Source organism: Nyctereutes procyonoides, unplaced genomic scaffold (genome assembly GCF_905146905.1).
Source record: "Nyctereutes procyonoides isolate TBG_1078 unplaced genomic scaffold, NYPRO_anot_genome, whole genome shotgun sequence".
Taxonomy (NCBI): domain Eukaryota; kingdom Metazoa; phylum Chordata; class Mammalia; order Carnivora; family Canidae; genus Nyctereutes; species Nyctereutes procyonoides.
Window position 1 is genome coordinate 13,064,501 of NW_026575134.1, and position 17,548 is coordinate 13,082,048.

At 34.5% G+C, this 17,548-nt stretch overlaps 1 protein-coding gene across 1 annotated transcript in view; it reads left to right on the forward strand.

Moving 5' to 3' along the window:
* COG5 (component of oligomeric golgi complex 5) overlaps window positions 1-17,548 on the forward strand; it is a 282,416-nt gene that overhangs the window by 221,824 nt on the left and 43,044 nt on the right. Inside the window, exons 13-14 of the mRNA XM_055300749.1 lie at window positions 464-625; window positions 2,550-2,649. Of these exons, the coding sequence (XP_055156724.1) occupies window positions 464-625; window positions 2,550-2,649 (262 nt within the window). The remainder of the gene's footprint in view (window positions 1-463; window positions 626-2,549; window positions 2,650-17,548) is intronic.

The following is a 17,548-nucleotide window of genomic DNA, read 5'->3' on the forward strand; positions in this document are numbered from 1 at the left end:
TCATTTCAAAAGACAGACTACGGTAAATGCTGGCATATATTGTATTTATACATATGACTTATGTATGAATTAAAACGTTCAGTTCTTAGTAAAGGTTTAGTTATGAAGTATACTTTTTAAACAAAATTCTTCTTTTTGTTCATATAGTTATGTTTTTATATAGAAGACAGGTTTTTTTTTTTTTTTAAGGCTTTATTTATTTATTCATGAGAGACACAGAGAGAAGGCAGAGACATAGGCAGAGGGAGAAGCAGATTCCCTTTCTGGGGACCTGATGTGGGACTCGATCCCAGGACCCCGGGATCACGACCTGAGCCAAAGGCAGATGTTCAACCACTGAGCCTCCCAGATGTTCAACCTATCCCTAGAAGATAGGTTTTTAAGTAAGATATTTATAGCCCAATACAACAGCATTTAGTTTTGTATGATCTGAATTCGGTTTTAATAAATTTTGTTTCCACAGCCCAGAAAAGGCTTTGAAAGACTCACTGCAACCCTATGAAGCTGCTTATTTATCAAAATCTTTATCTCGACTCTTTGATCCTATCAACTTGGTTTTTCCCCCTGGTGGTCGCAATCCTCCTTCTGCAGATGAACTTGAAGGTATCATTAAAACTATAACAAGGTATGTATTTTTATATAACGGCATGCTGTAAAAGGCCTGCCACATTTGTTAGTGATGTTTTGATTTGCTTCAAATGAATTCAAGTAATTAATCCTGCAGTTAAATCAAGAGTTTTGCAATGAATCAGTGCACATACAGTAAGTACTTAAGATTCCAATTGATAAAACCATTTAAGTACATTTGAAAGATAGCTTATTATAATTATTCTGTATCTCATCAAGGATACCAAATCTAATTTTTATTCCATAGTAAATAATCTTATACAGTAAAATAATCATAAAAATAATTTTACAAATTGAGAAGTTAAAGCATAGAGCTTAGTGTTTTTATCTTAAATCCATAAAGTGCTTCATGGCATACACAGGATTATAATCTTGATTCGCCTACTTGAACCTATTTTAAGCTTTCTAAGTGAATGTGACAGCTTCTAAAACTCTCAGAAGGTAAGGTATCCTCATAGAGGTGCCACCTGAATGCTTGCAGACAATGTAATTATACTGTTGCCTTAGACATTTACAGTTACCCAGATTAATTTGAAGTTAAGACTATCTCATTTCCTGTCACAGCTAACAAGTTGTCATAACAGTAGGTCTGTGCATTTGTAGGTGAACATTTTAAGAAACAAAAATAGTAGTTAGGCAATATACGACCAAAGTGTAGAACTGTCTAGATTGTTTTAGACTATACAAATTTGAAGATGGTGACTTGGAGCCATGTAAAGTAGGACTAAGAAGCCACAGGTATAATGTCTGTGAGCATATATCCAGCTGTAAACATACCTATATGGCGTTGAAATTGCTGTGCATCCTGATCTTGAATCTTTACACAATTATCATGACCTTCCAAAGTCCTGACTCTAGATTTTTTTACTGTAATATCTCTGTTATCTGTTCTGTATGGTAGTGACAAGAAGAGTCTTAGATTCAACTTGATCTTTTTTTTTTTTTTTTCTCAGTTTGCTCTTTTGACCTGTTTATGGAAGGATTAGAGAGGCATCTCTTCCATTCCTCTGGGCAGCTTGGCAGTGCTGTAATCAAATACAATATGAAGCTTGAAGAAGCATAGTTATACCAGTATTCAGTAGAATTTAAAAGTGATCATTAATAAAGTTATGTCTCACTATTTCTGAAAGGGCATTTTTATTCCATACAGTATCCACTAGTGTTGTTTCAAAGTCCTTTACTTTCTTCATAAAGAAAATTATTAAGTGCCAAGATTTATTTTACTCCTTCAAAGTCAATAACTAAATACGGGTTTTTGTCCAGTTTTTAACTCCTAGTATTTTTTCCACGGTCTTTAAAATACTTCATTTTCCTTTTTGGCAGCCCCAACTAATCCAGTGTTAAAGTTGAAAAAAGTATGCCAGAAAAATACTTCAAGACTCCAAATTTTAAAATTTCAAAGTAAATTTTTGTTATACTTTTGATATATTTAAAAAGCTACTCTACAAAATAGCATGGATTGACATAATTTCTACAGAATGCTACTGAGCATCTTTATGTATCATGTGTAATTTATATTTTTAGCCTATGTCCTTCCAAGGTCATGATTTCCATTCAAAAGCTGTCATTTCCTTGCAGATGTCTGTGATATGCAGTGTCTCTAATTGCACTTATCAGTATTAACAAGAGCGCTACTTTAAAAATCTGTACACAATTTACTCTCTTAATCACAGCCTGGACCCACACATGACGTGCTTTTATTAATGAGAAACTGGTCATTAACCAAACCATCTCAAAGCACTTTTTCCTAATGCTAATTTCAGAGAAAAAAAAGAGACAATGCAACCAATTCTTGGAAGCAATCAGTGAGATCTATAAAAAGAATCACTACATTGCTTATTGGGTTTAAGTTTATATGTTGTTCTTCATTTTGTTGATGAACTATGTTGCTAATAATTAAAGTCTGTTTTTGTTTTCTCCAGTGAACTAAACGTAGCTGCTGTAGATGCAGACCTCACATTAGCTGTGTCAAGAAACGTGGCAAAGACCATCCAGTTATACGGTGTTAAATCGGAGCAGCTTGTAAGTGATATCGTTTCTGTAAACTTTCTGATTTTGTTTAAAATTGCTAATTAGGGGTACATGGGTGGCTCAGTTGGTTAAGCATCTGCCTTTGGCTCAGGTCATGATCCCAGGGTCCTGGGATCAAGTCCCACATCTGGCTTCCTGCTTGGTGGGGAGCCTGCTTCTCACTCCCCCTGCTTGTGTGCTCCCTCTGTCTGTCAAATAAATAAATAAAATCCTTAAAAAATTAAAATAAAATTGCTAATTATACTTGACTATAAGTATAAATACTGAATTCACTGATTATGAATTTACTGGTTTTACTTTATGGAAATTTTGAAACTTCCCAATGAATTTGAGCCCCCCAAAAAGTTAAATCTATTTTAAAAAATGGCCCTCCCACCATTGTTATACTTTCAGAATACAGGAAGATTTCATAAGGCTTAAAAAAATGTCTGTACCACCTTATGGCATCATTATGTATATAGATTTTTAAATATAATTACCTCAGATTGATCAAAATTCCCCTGTGGTGTGACCACTCACCCCAGATATCATTCATACCTGTTGTGAAATTGACTTGAACTATTAAAAGATGGCTAGAAGAAGTGAAGTGCTTAAAATTGTGATTAAAAATGTTGGTTTCGGGGATCCCTGGGTGGCTCAGCGGTTCGGCGCCTGCCTTTGGCCCAGGGCACGATCCTGGAGTCCCGGGATCAAGTCTCACATTGGGCTCCTGGCATGGAGCCTGCTTCTCCCTCTGCCTGTGTCTCTGCCTCTCTTTCTCTCTCTGTGTGTGTATCATAAATAAATAAATCTTTTTTAAAAAAATATTGGTTTACTTTTAATAGGTTTTAATCCTAGAATATGGAAGTTAAACACTAATATAATTTTATTTGAAAGATTATTTTATTTGTATTTAAAATAACGTGTAGGGCAGCCTCGATGGCGCAGCGGTTTAGCGCCGCCTGCAGCCTGGGGTGTGATCCTGGAGACCTGGGATCGAGTCCCCACATTGGGCTTCCTGCATGGAGCCTGCTTCTCCCTCTGCTTGTGTCTCTGCCTCTCTCTCGCTCTCTCTGAATGAATAAATAAATAAATCTTTAAAAAATAAAATAATAAAATAAAATATGGGTAAATAACTGCATCATAGTCCTAATTCTATGCATTAATGTTTTCAAGTTAAGCACACATGTTTAACCAGTATGTGTGTATGCTAACTGAAATCCAAAGCATAAGGCTTAGTATATTTTCAGCTGTGCTGATAGATGAATTTTAAGGAATGTGCCAATATCTCTACTGTCTTTACAGGAGTGACCAGCCATGTTTTCACTTTAGCCTCTCTGACTGCTCCCAGATAAACATCATAAAATGAAGTAATCTGGCTTTACCTATATCCTAGTAGTTCTAGTTGGTTCTGGAATGATTTTTAGGATAGGTTGGTACCAAATTGAACAGAAAGAATTTGCATAAAATGATCCTTGGTGGTAACAGTCATATCATGAAGCTTCTTTCAGTTCCAGTGGATGGCCAGATTTTGTTTGCACATTAATATGCTGTTTTCCATTCAGTTGTTCTTGTAGCTTTGACAAGCAATTTAGAACTAGCTTTTAAAATTTTTGTTTATTGAAAACTGGTCCTACAGAGACCATGGAAGCTCTTCATAGGTAATTAGATAACTAATTTTGCCTCTTAAACTTTTTTAATAGAAGCTTTTTTTATGATCATTGCTTTTAAAAACATGGTTTGTTACTGTAAGTGAAATTCAGTATTATATCCAATAGAATAAAAAAAATATATCCAATAGAATCTAGTGTAATTACTAAAATGTCAGGAAAAAAAAATTAGATGGTCCCACCTGAGAACAACATTATAAGGAAGAGCCAGTATATATATATACTGACCTTGATCTTTTGACCTGTTTATGGAAGGATTAGAGAGGCATCTCTTCCATTCCTCTGGGCAGGAATATATTTTACATTTTATTTGAAAGATATATATATATATTTATTTTTACATATATATGTGTATATATATGTACACATATGTTTGTGTGTGTGTGTGTGTGTGGGTATATATATATTTTTTTCTTTTCTGCTGGAGGAGGTGGCAGTGGTAGTGGTAACATGTGACTTCAGTTAAGATACTAATGGTAAAGGCTTTGACAAAATTAAAATGTATCAACAGATGTTTGATTGAATTGATACTGGTGGTCAGATAGTTTGTGACCCTAAATTACTCAGGCTTACAAAACCTACAATGCTGAAAGCTAACCAGAAAGTTATTTTCAACTTTGATTTTAGTGCTTAAACAGAGCTTAAGCATTAGTAAGAGTAGAAAAAGCATTATATGCTTTATTTTTAAAATATATTATTGATTAAGGATTTATGTAACATTTTAGTATACATCTCTTATTCTGGGCTAATAGTAGTATTTCTGTTATTCCTTTATGTTTTTAAATTGGACATGTTTTATTCTTTGGTCTTGGTATATTCTTGTTCTTTTAGAATTAATTCACTGAAAACATTTAGAGGAAAATACCCAGTATTAAGTCTTTGTGGGAGAAAGACTTGAAACAGAATTTAAAGTAGAATAATTTCTTTATCTGTAAATGGAAATGTTGACTTGAAATATGGTATGATATTTCTGGAAATGAAGGATTCTTTTTATGGATGAAAAATTTAAGTCCACAAGGTTGATAAGTGATAGAAATCAGATCCTTAATGGAATGTTCAAGCAGTGAGATGAAGGAAAGCTAGAATTTTCAAGACAAACATGTTTTCAAATGACTTGACAGAACCTAAAATGTAGTATGAGCAGCTTTCCAGAATCCTCCTGTTTGTGCTCTCTTGCCCTCTCTCTCTCAAATAAATAAATAAAATCTTTTAAATAAATAATTTTTAAAACCTCAGATTTTACTCTAAACCAAGCACTAAACTGTATTGCACTTCAACACAAATAGATCTTTCTTTGTTTTTTATTTAAGAAAAGTGAGACTGTTTTTGTGACTTCTTTATTCACTTATTTATTTTACAATATATGATAGAGGTCTAAATCTACTTTAATATATGCGTAATATATTTTATGTATGTGTTATAATTTAACTTCTGTGGTCTTAATGGATAAATGCTTTGGTCCATAATAAGTTAAATGATAAAAACTGAGTGACTTGTAAACAGCATCAATTTGTTTCTCACAATTCTGGAGCCTGTCCAAGATCACAATTCTTGGAGCCAAGTCCAAGATCAAGGCATCAGCAGATAAATGGTATCTAGTGAGAGCCCCTTTACTAGTTCATTGATGGCTGTCTTTTCCCTGTAACCTCACAGGGCAGAGGGGCAAGGGGGCTTTTTCAAGCCTCTTTTGTAAGGGCATAAATCCCATTCATAGGTGCTCACTCCACTCTCATGACCTAATCACCTCCCAAAGGCCCCATCTCCTTGGGCATTAGGTTTCAAGGTATAAATCCAGGGTGGAGTGAATGAGGATACAAACATACAGAACATAACAGATATTTAGATGATTTTTTTTTAAGTTTAGAAAAGAACAGGGAATTTAACCTTGAATTTTCATATGTGAATTATAACCAGTAAGGGTTTTACTACCTCTAGTATGTATTTAATTTAGTGTGTAATGTGAATATCAGCTTCCCAGGTGCCCTTTTGTGAAAAGGAGATCAGTGTTTTTTAGACTGTGTTTATTTAAAAGTTCTTATTCACTTGTTTTGACATCAGTTTTGAAGTTGTAATTAACTTACTAAGTAGAATATTATGTTCAAAACACACACCTACAGATGTGTATATCCTATTTTATGATTGAACTGAACAAAACTGATAATTTAATGGTTATATGTTACTAATTTATTTGTATAGTTCTGAAATGTGACCTTTAGAAGAAAATGTCACTAGACCTTGCTATTTCACATTTGAATCAATGTTTTTCTTGTCCTCTGGATATTAAAATTAAATTAAAATATTAGTATATAAAGGAGTTATTGTGGTACCTTTATAAACCTTTATAACTTTATAAACTTGTCATGTCAAAATTATAGGCAAATAGGGATGCATGGGTGGCTCGGTGGTTGAGGATCTGCCTTCAGCTCAGGGCGTGATCCCGGGGTCCTGGATCCAGTCCCACATCGGGCTCCCTGCAGGGAGCCTTCTTCTCCCTCTGCCTATGTCTTTGCCCCTCTCTCTGTATCTTTTATGAATAAATAAATAAAATCTTTTAAAAAATTATAGGCAAATATAGTAATTAGTCCTTTTAAAAGGTAAACTGGGAGGACATTTACCAACAATAAACTACTATCTGATGGTTTCAGGGGGTGACATCTAGAATCTTGGTGTAAATGTCAAATGTTATAAACTGTGAGAAAGTAGATTGACATTTAATTAGGTTGCAGGCCATTTAAATGGAAACAATAATAGGAGTGACATTTAAGGAGAGGTTTCAACTTTAATGCAGGTCAGTAGCTGTGTATGAGGTCAATAGTACTGGATGGCAATAGGATTTCGGTTTTTTTTTTTAAAGCTTTGTAAATATGCCCTTTATTCTTTGTGTAATTTCTTAAGCAGTTTGGGGACTTGACATTCCTATAGTGGAAGAAAACCAACATGTATGATATTTAAATGACAACAGAGAACATGTGAGTTCAACTTTTTTAGTTTTAAATGTCATCTACCTGGATACTGCTCTATATATTATACAGTAATCTGTATTATTAACACTAAAATAGCAAAAGGTTTTTAAAATATGAAATCACTTGGAAGAGTTTTTATATTATGTGCAAATATATGATACATATCAATAGATTCTTTGGCCTAAATGCACTTAAGCTATAATACAAAGACACTGAGCTCTTTGGGTTACCTACTCTCTTGATTCTTAGCCGTCTACTCCTTCTTACCTCCATTCTTGCATTGAGCTATTTTAGAATCATTCTCTCTTTCCTTTGAGATTGTTTTCTGACTTGGCTCCCAGAGTTGTGAGAGCTTGATTTTCTGTGGGCTACGCCAGGTCAGTACAGTAGTAAATGGTCATGTTGGTCTAAGATTCAGTAGGCCAGAGTGAAGACAGAAATGTCAAATAATGGTTATTGTCATTAGGCAGTATTTTCAGAAGGAAGTAAAAAATGCAAAGTTTTTGGTTAAAGTCTGCAAAGTGTGTATTATCTGTTGCCATGAGAACATTACCTGACAGACAGCCACAACACCCAAAGGGCATATAATAAGCACTTAACGCTCATATTTCTCCAGACAGATAGGAGGCAGCTCGGTGACTTTGCTTATCTTGGTTGAGTTTGCTCACAGCAGGCTGGCTGCTGGTGGAGGATAGCTTCATCCATAGTTAAATACTCTGTTCTGCATGTCTCTACTCCTGCAGCAGGCTCTCTTGGGCTTGATCCCATGATGAGGGCAGAAGCACAAGAGAGAAAATATTCCCAAAAGTCTGGCTCACCAAAACAACCCAACCACAGTGTAGTATTAAATTGCAGAGGATGAATAAATTAATTAATTAATTAAGTAAGTAAGTTAATTGCAAAGGATGTAAATGCAGAGAGGGATGAGGGACTGGGACTGGGACCAATCATGCCGTATGTCTCAAAGCCAAATTAGGATCATGGCAAAAACAAAAAAAGACAGTTCATGAACTTTCCTTTTTATTCCTTAATCTCCCTACTAGAAGCTTGTCAGTGTGTATTAATTTTTAAAAAATATCTATTCACATATGTGTGTATTTTTTTGAGCTATAAAAAAATGGAGTTGAAGATCTGCATTTAACTCCCCAGTCAGGGAGTCTGCTTGACACAGGGCTTGATCTCAGTGACCCTGAGATCACTACCTGAACAGAAAACAGGTGCGCCACCACAAGGTGCCCCTAATTTATGTGTGTGTGGTGAGAACTTTTTTTTTTTAAGTTTGTTTGTTTAAGTCATCTCTACACCCAGTGTGGGGCTTGAACTCATGACCCCAAGATCAAGAGTTGCATGCTTTTCCAATCAAGCCAGACAGGCATCCCTTTTGTGGTGAGAACTTTAAAAATTTACTCTCTTAGCAGTTTTCAATATTCAATACAGTATTATTAACTGTAGCCCCCTGCTATATGTTATATTCCCAGGGCTTATTTATCTTATAATAGAATTTTGTATTTTGACCATTTCATTCATATTGCCTCTGCCTCTGCCCTGCCTCTAGCAATCACCAATCTGTTTTCTGTGCCTATGAATTCTTCTTTTTAAAATATTCCATGTACAAGTGATAATTATGCAGTATCGACTCCCTGTCTGACTTATTTTATTTAGCATAATGCCCTTAGGTCAATTCTTGTTATCACAGATGACAGGATTTTCTTCCTCTTTTAATGGCTCAATAATATTCCATTGCATATACGTGTGTGTGTGTATATATGTGTGATGTATGTATGAGTATGTATACATACACACGTGTGCGTATATCTCTGACATTTGCTTCATCCATTCATCTATTCATAGACAGGTTGTTTCCATGTCTTGGCTAGTATAAATGCTACAGTGAACATAGAAGTGCAGATGTCTCTTCAAGATAGTAATTTTATTTTCTTTGGGTAAATACCCAGAAACAGAATGAAAAGTAGAAGTAGATCCATGTGATAGTTCTGTTTTTAATTTTTTGAGAAAGGTCCATAATGTTTTCCATAGTGGCTGCACCAATTTATATTCCCAACAGTGCCTAACAGTTGCCTTTTCTTCATATCCTCACTAACACTTACTATATGTCTTTTTTGATACTAGGTATAAGAGGTCATATATCATTGTGGTTGTCTGTTCAGAAGATCTAAAATCTCATTGGGTTTTTTGGTTTTTGCTGCTGGGTTGTAGGAGTTCTTAATATATATGTAGGATATTAATCTTTTATGATACATGATTGGCAAATACATTCTCCCAAGTGTGTAATAAATTTTAATGGCATTCAATATCAGTTTCATAGCCAAAAAGAAATTTATTACTATTATAATTCACTTAATGATTTTAATTAATGTTAATATTACTTTAAAAAAACTCATGAGCCTTGTTTTTATTTTATGATATATATTTTGACCCCTTATCACATTTTCTAATCTTTATTGCCCTAACCCTGTTTTCGTTACTGTATATAATATTCAAATAAATATTTTTCTTACATGTTTTCTTTTTTTTCATTACAAAAGGTACTTTTATTTATTTTTAACTTAATTTCAGAATGTGAAGTTTCTTCAGTCTCTGAACAATAGAATTTCCCATACTAACTCTAGGAAATAGAAGTAGTAGAGACTTGAAAAGAATTTTGGGCAATTGAATCTTGCCTCATAATTTTTTACTACCATATTAGCACTTCCATACCATGAAGATTTTTAAAATACATTATTCACTTTTTCAAGGTATTCTCATTAACAGGATTAGTCTGAATTACCTGGTCCATTTTTACAGGAATTAGAAGTCTCACTACCATAGAGCTTTTACATCTTTTCAAGCATATTAATGATCAGAAAGAGCTTTTATTCTCATCCTTGTTCCAGGGTATTGGAATATAATTTAATTCCCTAATGTATGTTTCAAAATTACACTACATAGAAGTATGTATCTGAGAGAGAAAATTGTCAGCCTTTAGTCAAGGTTAGGCTTTGATTCACTCAGAACACTCTCCTAGCTAGCATACTCAAATGTACAGATATACCTAACAGTAAAGATCTAGCCATATTCACAAATATGATATAAAGAAAACCTACATTTAACTCTGAGGGCTGCTATAAGTACCAGCATAGTATGATATGAGGCAGTATTGCTTGGTAAATGGAACCAAGGCCAAAACACACTCAGGAATTGGATCTGCAATATGCCACCAATGTGATGGGATTTCTGAGCCTTAAGCATTAGATACAGTTGTGAATTGGAGAACAATGGTTTGGAAGGGAGAGGGAAGCATGATTGAAAGACCAATTCTAAAACCCCCAAACGCTTGAGACAATCTGTGAGAGGGGAAGAAAAAAAAGACACATAAACCCTTCCTTTAAAAATTAGGATGCGAACTAAAGTTTCCTGCTTTTGAATATAAAAGAACTCATTTACATCTCAGAAGACTGATATTTCCAGATTATCCTTTACTACATCAAGCACATAGCACACTTTTGGGCAACTTTTACTCAACTCACTAGTATGAAGTTATGCCAATTTAGGGTATTTTCTGAGACATACCTAAAAAAAATGATGTACATGGAAAGTGTTCTGTGATAGGAATCAAGAAAATCCTTTTTCTCCTCGGATAATCTCTTTTTAAAGTCATTTTTCAATATTTTAGGGTAGGAATTGTTAATCTACAAGGTCAGTGAAGGGGCTTCAGGATATCTGGCTGTGAAGCCCAGGAAATTATCAAATGTTATGACATGTGAATTTTTTCTGGGAAACTGTGACATATTTCAAAGAGGTCTATAATCCCTCCTCCTGAAAGGGTTGAAAATTATCTAGAAAATCTCCCAATGTTTGTCACAAACTGTAATGTTTTAATGAGGAAAAGGAAGAGGGGATATGGCCCACTTAGGATAGAATGAATGATTTTTAGAAAAGATGATCAGGCCCTTGGAAGAATAGATGGGAGATAGAGTTTGTGACAAAATGTGTGTGTGGTTGTGATGGCTACTTCCTGTTTTCTGTCCTGTGATAAGAATCAGTTTTCCTGGTCGATGAAACTTTTAGAGAGAGGATTTATGACGGTTGAGTTCCTTTTGGAGGACTGCCCTCAGGCAGATAAGGCAAGTTCAGAGAAAGCCATTCTGCTGTATTTGCTGTTTTTCAGTGACTTAAACTCAAAATAATATACCAGAGCAGCATATTTTGGAGTGGCATGTCCTGAACTCCTTCATACACAAATTATACAGAAATCAACTATTTCTGCATACCAGAAAACAGAATATAGAATTTATTTTTTGAAAACATTATTTATAATGGCATCAAAAATAACATGTTTCTGTGAATAATTTGAGAAAACATGGGAAGACTACACTGAAAACTAAGTCATATTGAGAGAAATTAAAGGAATAAGTAAATGATGGCACATACTCTCTTCACAGATTGGATAGCTCAGCATAGTAAATATATATGTCTTTCTAAAATCGATCTATAAGTTCAATATAACAGTATACTTTTTTACCAATGCAGAAATATTTGCTCGACTAATATCAAGACCCATTAGAAATCTACAGTAATTAAGATGATGAAGTATTAGCATAAGGATAGAGAAATACATTGAAAGAGAAACGGCCCCACACATATACAGTCACTTGCTATGTGACAAAGATGGTGGCAGTAGAGAGCAGTGGGGAAAGGATGGTCTTTCCAGTAAGTGATGATTTCCTTTCAACGCCTTATAGAAAAAAGTGATAGTTGGCTCTCACCAGAGGCAAAAATCAGTTTTAGATAGAATGTAGATCTAAATGTGAAAAGGAAACCCAAAAGAAATACCCATATGTGTACATCACGAGACATTTGTAATAGCATTATTTGTAATAGCCTCAAACTGGAAACAGCCCAAATGCCTATCAACAGTAGAATGGATACATAAATGCTAAGATATTCATTAGTGGAATACTATACAATATTTAAAAATGAAACTTTAGCTTACATACATTCCTACGTGAAAGAATCTGACAAACATAATGTTGAGCAAAATACAAACATGTATCTGGCTAATATAAATGAAATAATATGTCCCAAATGATTCCATTTATATAAAGAAATCACTTTATAGGAGGAAGGAGGAGATGATTGAATTGGGACCACAAGGAAGGGTTTTTGGAGTGCTAGTAATATTTAAATTTCTTGTCTGTGGTTACAAGAGTTTTTGATTTGTGATAATTCATTTACCTGTTTGTTGATTTTTTAAAATATATTTCTATCTTGATTTTATATTTAAATTAAAAATACTTTTTAAAAAGCCTGTAGTAGGTGGGGCCACATAGGTATATCCTAGGTTTATAGGGGATAATCATGTAGTCTTTAGGACTTGAAAGAATATGGAGGCTTTTATAAATTTTGGAAGATGCTTAGTGAATCTCTAATATTGCATAAACTAACCTTAGAAAAAAAGTAAAAAAGGACAGATCAGGAAAAGTAGAAATGCCTATTTTTCTTCTTTAGTTCACCAACCACCCACTTCTCCCCAGTTTAAACATCTAAGAACTTCCTAAAATAAACTAAGCAAAACTAGATATAATATGCTGTACATTTGGAAGTTTGAAGAAAATAAGGGATATGAGTGTGCGTGTGCATGTGTGTGTGTGTGTAGGCATCTTTTCTTGGGTATAGCTTTCTTTATTTTTACTTTTATAAAGTATATGTGGCCACTCTCTTGCTGAGAACCCTATTTAGTTGGGAAATTGAGTTTCTAACTGTAATCATTCTGATAGCCTTCAAAGATTGACAGTAATGACAAGGAATATTGAGCTCTGGGGAATTCAGATTCCTTTTTCTCTCAGGAATCCATAGAAAATGCTTCAAGAAAATAATTGATAGTATGAACTAGTGAGTGAAATAGTAAGGGAGATACCTGGTAGTCTTGTGAAGGCATTTATGTGCTATTTTGGAAAACTTAAGACATATTATTAAGCTAGAAAAAGAAGGTAAAAATAGTACATTTAGTAGTCCCACCTGTAAGTGAAACAGCTAATATAAATAAATGCTGTTTTTTTTTTCTCTCTTCTTTTCTGGAAGATCCCAACAAGAAACTGTTAGTGTATAACTTTGGAGAATAGGACTAAAGATGTGGAGAGAGAACATTTGGTTTTCAATTTATACTTTTAAGTGAGTTCTGTTTCTGTTTTTACCATATGCAGGTTTTTAACTTGCAGAAGAAATCAGTTAAGTGGCACCTGAAGGGACTGATCACACTGAGTGTGGCTGAGGAGAGAGGTATAAGTGGCTTAAAAGCCAACAGGAGTCTAGTAGCTGTTGCAGCAGTTTGCGTTCTGTATCCTGTTATATGTAAAGTAGCACCTTGAAACCAGAGCCTCTCTCTGGTTCTAAGGACCCTGCTTCTTCAGCTTTGCTATGTGCCCGTATTCTGGAATACTAAAAGACAAGAGACTGACTAAATGCTCTTGCTTTCTTGGAATTTCTGTGACCTAATCTGATTTTCTGGAAACTGTAACCATAGCTCTAGGTCACACCAGCCCTTGTAGAAATATGGTAGGAGGTTTAGCCTTGGACTTCACTCTGCAAGAAATGGAAGCCATTTAATGGTTGGACAGAAAAGGAGAAACTCTAACTCAAAAGGAAGTATTGGAATGCAAGAAGTAATAGCACAAACAATTGGTAAACATGTAGGTAAATCCAAGCCTTAATTGCATAAATCAAGAAATAATAGTGACTAATTTGGGACTTGTAAATAAGATAGAACTGAAATACTATTCTACATTAAAATTTGAAATGAGGAGAAGGGATAATGAATTTTAAAGCATTCTAAAATGCTCATATTATTCAGGAGGACTGTAAAGCCACAGATGTTTTGACTTAAATTGAATATGAATTTTAATAACTTAACTATGACCACTGAAAGAGTAGAAATAAAATATGTAGCTTCATCAGTCCATGATGGAAAAATAGGTAAAAGACAAAAGTATCATTCAGTAAAAGGCTGAAAATAAAAAGAAGCAAAAAAAATCATATGAGAAGTACATAGTAAGATGGATGTCAAATATATCACTGATTACAATAAATGTAAACAGTATATTTGGAAGACTAAACTGACCACTGACATTTCTCAATTTGGATAGATTCAATAACTAAATTTAACTTTGTGTGACATGCCTAAAACATAAGTGATATGGTATATCACATGTGAAGTGATATGATTTCTTGTCATAGTCAAGAAAGAATACTTGGGACATTTTTTGGTACAAACAGGTGCTTTTCTTATAGCATAGGGACTGGGCCCGTGGGCAGAAAGAGCTACACTTTTTGCCCTATGAAGTTGGTGGCTATATGCTTGGTGCCCAAGGGGGATGAGACAAGCAAGGAGTGTTAGATCATAAATGTCGTCTTCAAATTTCCACTCGTAAAACTGCTTTAGCAAAATTTCTCTGGTATTTAGTATTCAGCTCGATATTAACAATCAGTGAGATGTACAGGCAGTCATGAGACCCTCTAAGAATGAAGCAACCTGCATGTATTTGATCCTTATCAGGACTCTGCAGGCTAGGGGCACCTGCGTAGCTCAGTCCGTTAAGTGTCCAACTCTTGGCTTCGGTTGAGATCATAATCTTGTTGTCATCGGATTGAGTCCTGCATGGGGCTCCATGCTCAGCACAGACTCTATTTCAGATTCTCTCTCCCTCTCTAAAATAAATAAAACTTTTTTTAAAAAAAAAGAACAATGCAGGCTATAGGTCAGCCTTCTGGGTTAAAGGTGAACATTTTTCTGCTTCTATCCCTCATCAATAAGAATATATTAAAAGATGAAAGTAAAGGAATGGAGAAAAGATGTTTCAGGCAAATACTAACTAGATGAGAGATGATAAAAAGTGCTATAATAATATCAGACAAAATAGATTCTAAAGCAAAAAGCATTATTAGGGTTTTGAGGGGAGTGTCATTAAACGAGAAAAAGAATAATTTACTAGGAAGGTGTAAGAATTATGATACACCTTACAGTGCAACCTCAGACTAATAAAACGGATGGAGAGAATTTCAGAGAGAAATTGACAAATCAATTATTAAAATGGGAAATTGAACTACCTCAAGACTCTATTAGACAACTGTAGTCATTTAAGGCAGACACAAACTTAAAATGACATTGCGATTTGCAAAATAAATTCCTAGTTTTTTAGATAATAATTATTCTCAATCAGATAATTTTTTTTCTGGTTTAACATTATGAACACTACTATTAAGGTTAATATTCAGAAGCTTATTGCTTTGAAGTTCAATAATATAAACTTTTTTGTTATTAGGACTTTAGTTAGATTGAAATTTATATTTTGACTGTAAATAAAGAACTTTGCAATGAAAATTAATACTGCATTCAAAATTGTAGGTTTAATTACATTAGAATTTACATCTCTCAAAAACTAAAAGTATTAGTCTGTATTTACAAATGTATAAACTATTAATTATTTTTTAAAATTTTATTAGCTAACTTAGGTTTAGGATAGTAGGATATTATAGTAGGATGTTAGGAGTGTTTTTGTTTTTGTTTTTGTTTTTTATCAGCTAATTAAGGCCTTAATAGTAGGATGCTAGGATTTTAGTTTTTCTATATCCCTGAGGGTAATACATTTTCATTCTTTTGGAAAATCTATGGTTTAAAATTCACTCTCTACCAAACCCAGAGTATCCTAAATCAAAGACGCTTCCTCCTGTATACTGAGTATATGTGAAGAGTTTATCTGTTGATTAATGAATTAATCATAGTATTCATTATTAGAAAATGGGAAAAACTCAGTATACCTGACAGTGAACAATTCTCTCTTCCACAAAGAATTTAAAATATGCAGACTTGTGACTCTACATTTAATTAACAAAGCCAGTGTTTAGAAACCAGTGATTAGTCATGGGTAGGTGGAAATTCCATCTTTTGTTCAAAAGCATGAGGTCCTTTGAAGGAAAATAAAGTAAAACTTTTAAATGATCCATTCTTAGCAAATTATATTTGCCTTTCCCACCCTCTGTGGTTAACAAATCTCATGTGCCAGGTGGATATTTTGACCTAAAGGGTAAAAGTGTGGGAGATCTAGAGAAGGTTAATGAGAAAAGTAATGATAAAAAGGCTTTGTAACAGGAATACAGGGTGTAAGAGCCAATACAGTTTTGAATTAAAAAGCTACATGTGTGCGTATAAACAAGCTTTGGTCTTATTTCCACCATTTCGGTTGTATGTTAACATACATAAAATAAAAATATCCTCTGAACTGCTAGGATTGATGTCACAGTGTCCATGCACTGAAGTATACACTTCATTCATAGAAATGTCTCCAAGCTATCATGTGGTTAGTCCTCTTTTCCCACTTTAATGCAAGTTAGACCAAGATGAGAGGAGATAAGAGATATTAAGAAGAGAAAACTGACACCTTAGGAATAAGAGAAGGATTCCTGAAAATCTCCAAAAGTTACAGAAAAAGGAAACACTAAATTTCTAAAGAGATAGTAACCTAAGGCTGCTTAAGGAGTGAAGGGGCAAGCAGCCATATAAACCCACTAAACTCTGAAGGAGTCACCTTTATTATTTTTTTAAAGGTTTTATTTGTTTATTTGAGAGAAAGAGAGGCATAGCAATAGAGAAGGTGAGAGAGAGCATGAGCAGGGAAGAGAGAGAGAGAGAAACAGACTCCATGCTGAGCTCAATCACAAAACCCTGGGATCATGACCTGAGCCAAAGACACTTAACCAGCTGAGCCACCCAGGCATCTCTGATATATTCACTTTTTTTTTTTTTAATTATAGTCACAGAGAGAGAGAGAGAGAGAGAGGCAGAGACACAGGCAGAGGGAGAAGCAGGCTCCATGCACCGGGAGCCTGACGTGGGATTCGATTCCGGGTCTCCAGGATTGCGCCCTGGGCCAAAGGCAGGCGCTAAACCGCTGCGCCACCCAGGGATCCCAATATATTCACTTTTAAAACAAGAATAGGTAATAGCATAAAACACGGCTCACTGGAACACTAGTGATCAGATACAGTGGTTCATTTAAGTAGAATATGCCGCCCTGGGGTACATGTTCTGTGGGCCTTATTTATGAAACCAGAAACATGTGACCTGCAGTGTAGAAAGATTTACTTGAAAGTATTTTTTGATAGTTTTAGCATCTAAGAAAATAAGTCTCGTTTGTGAGAGAACTTAATAGTTAAGTTGACATGCCAGGGAAATGAAGAAATGCTACATAAACCTACAAATTTTCCTTTGCTGTACATTTGTAG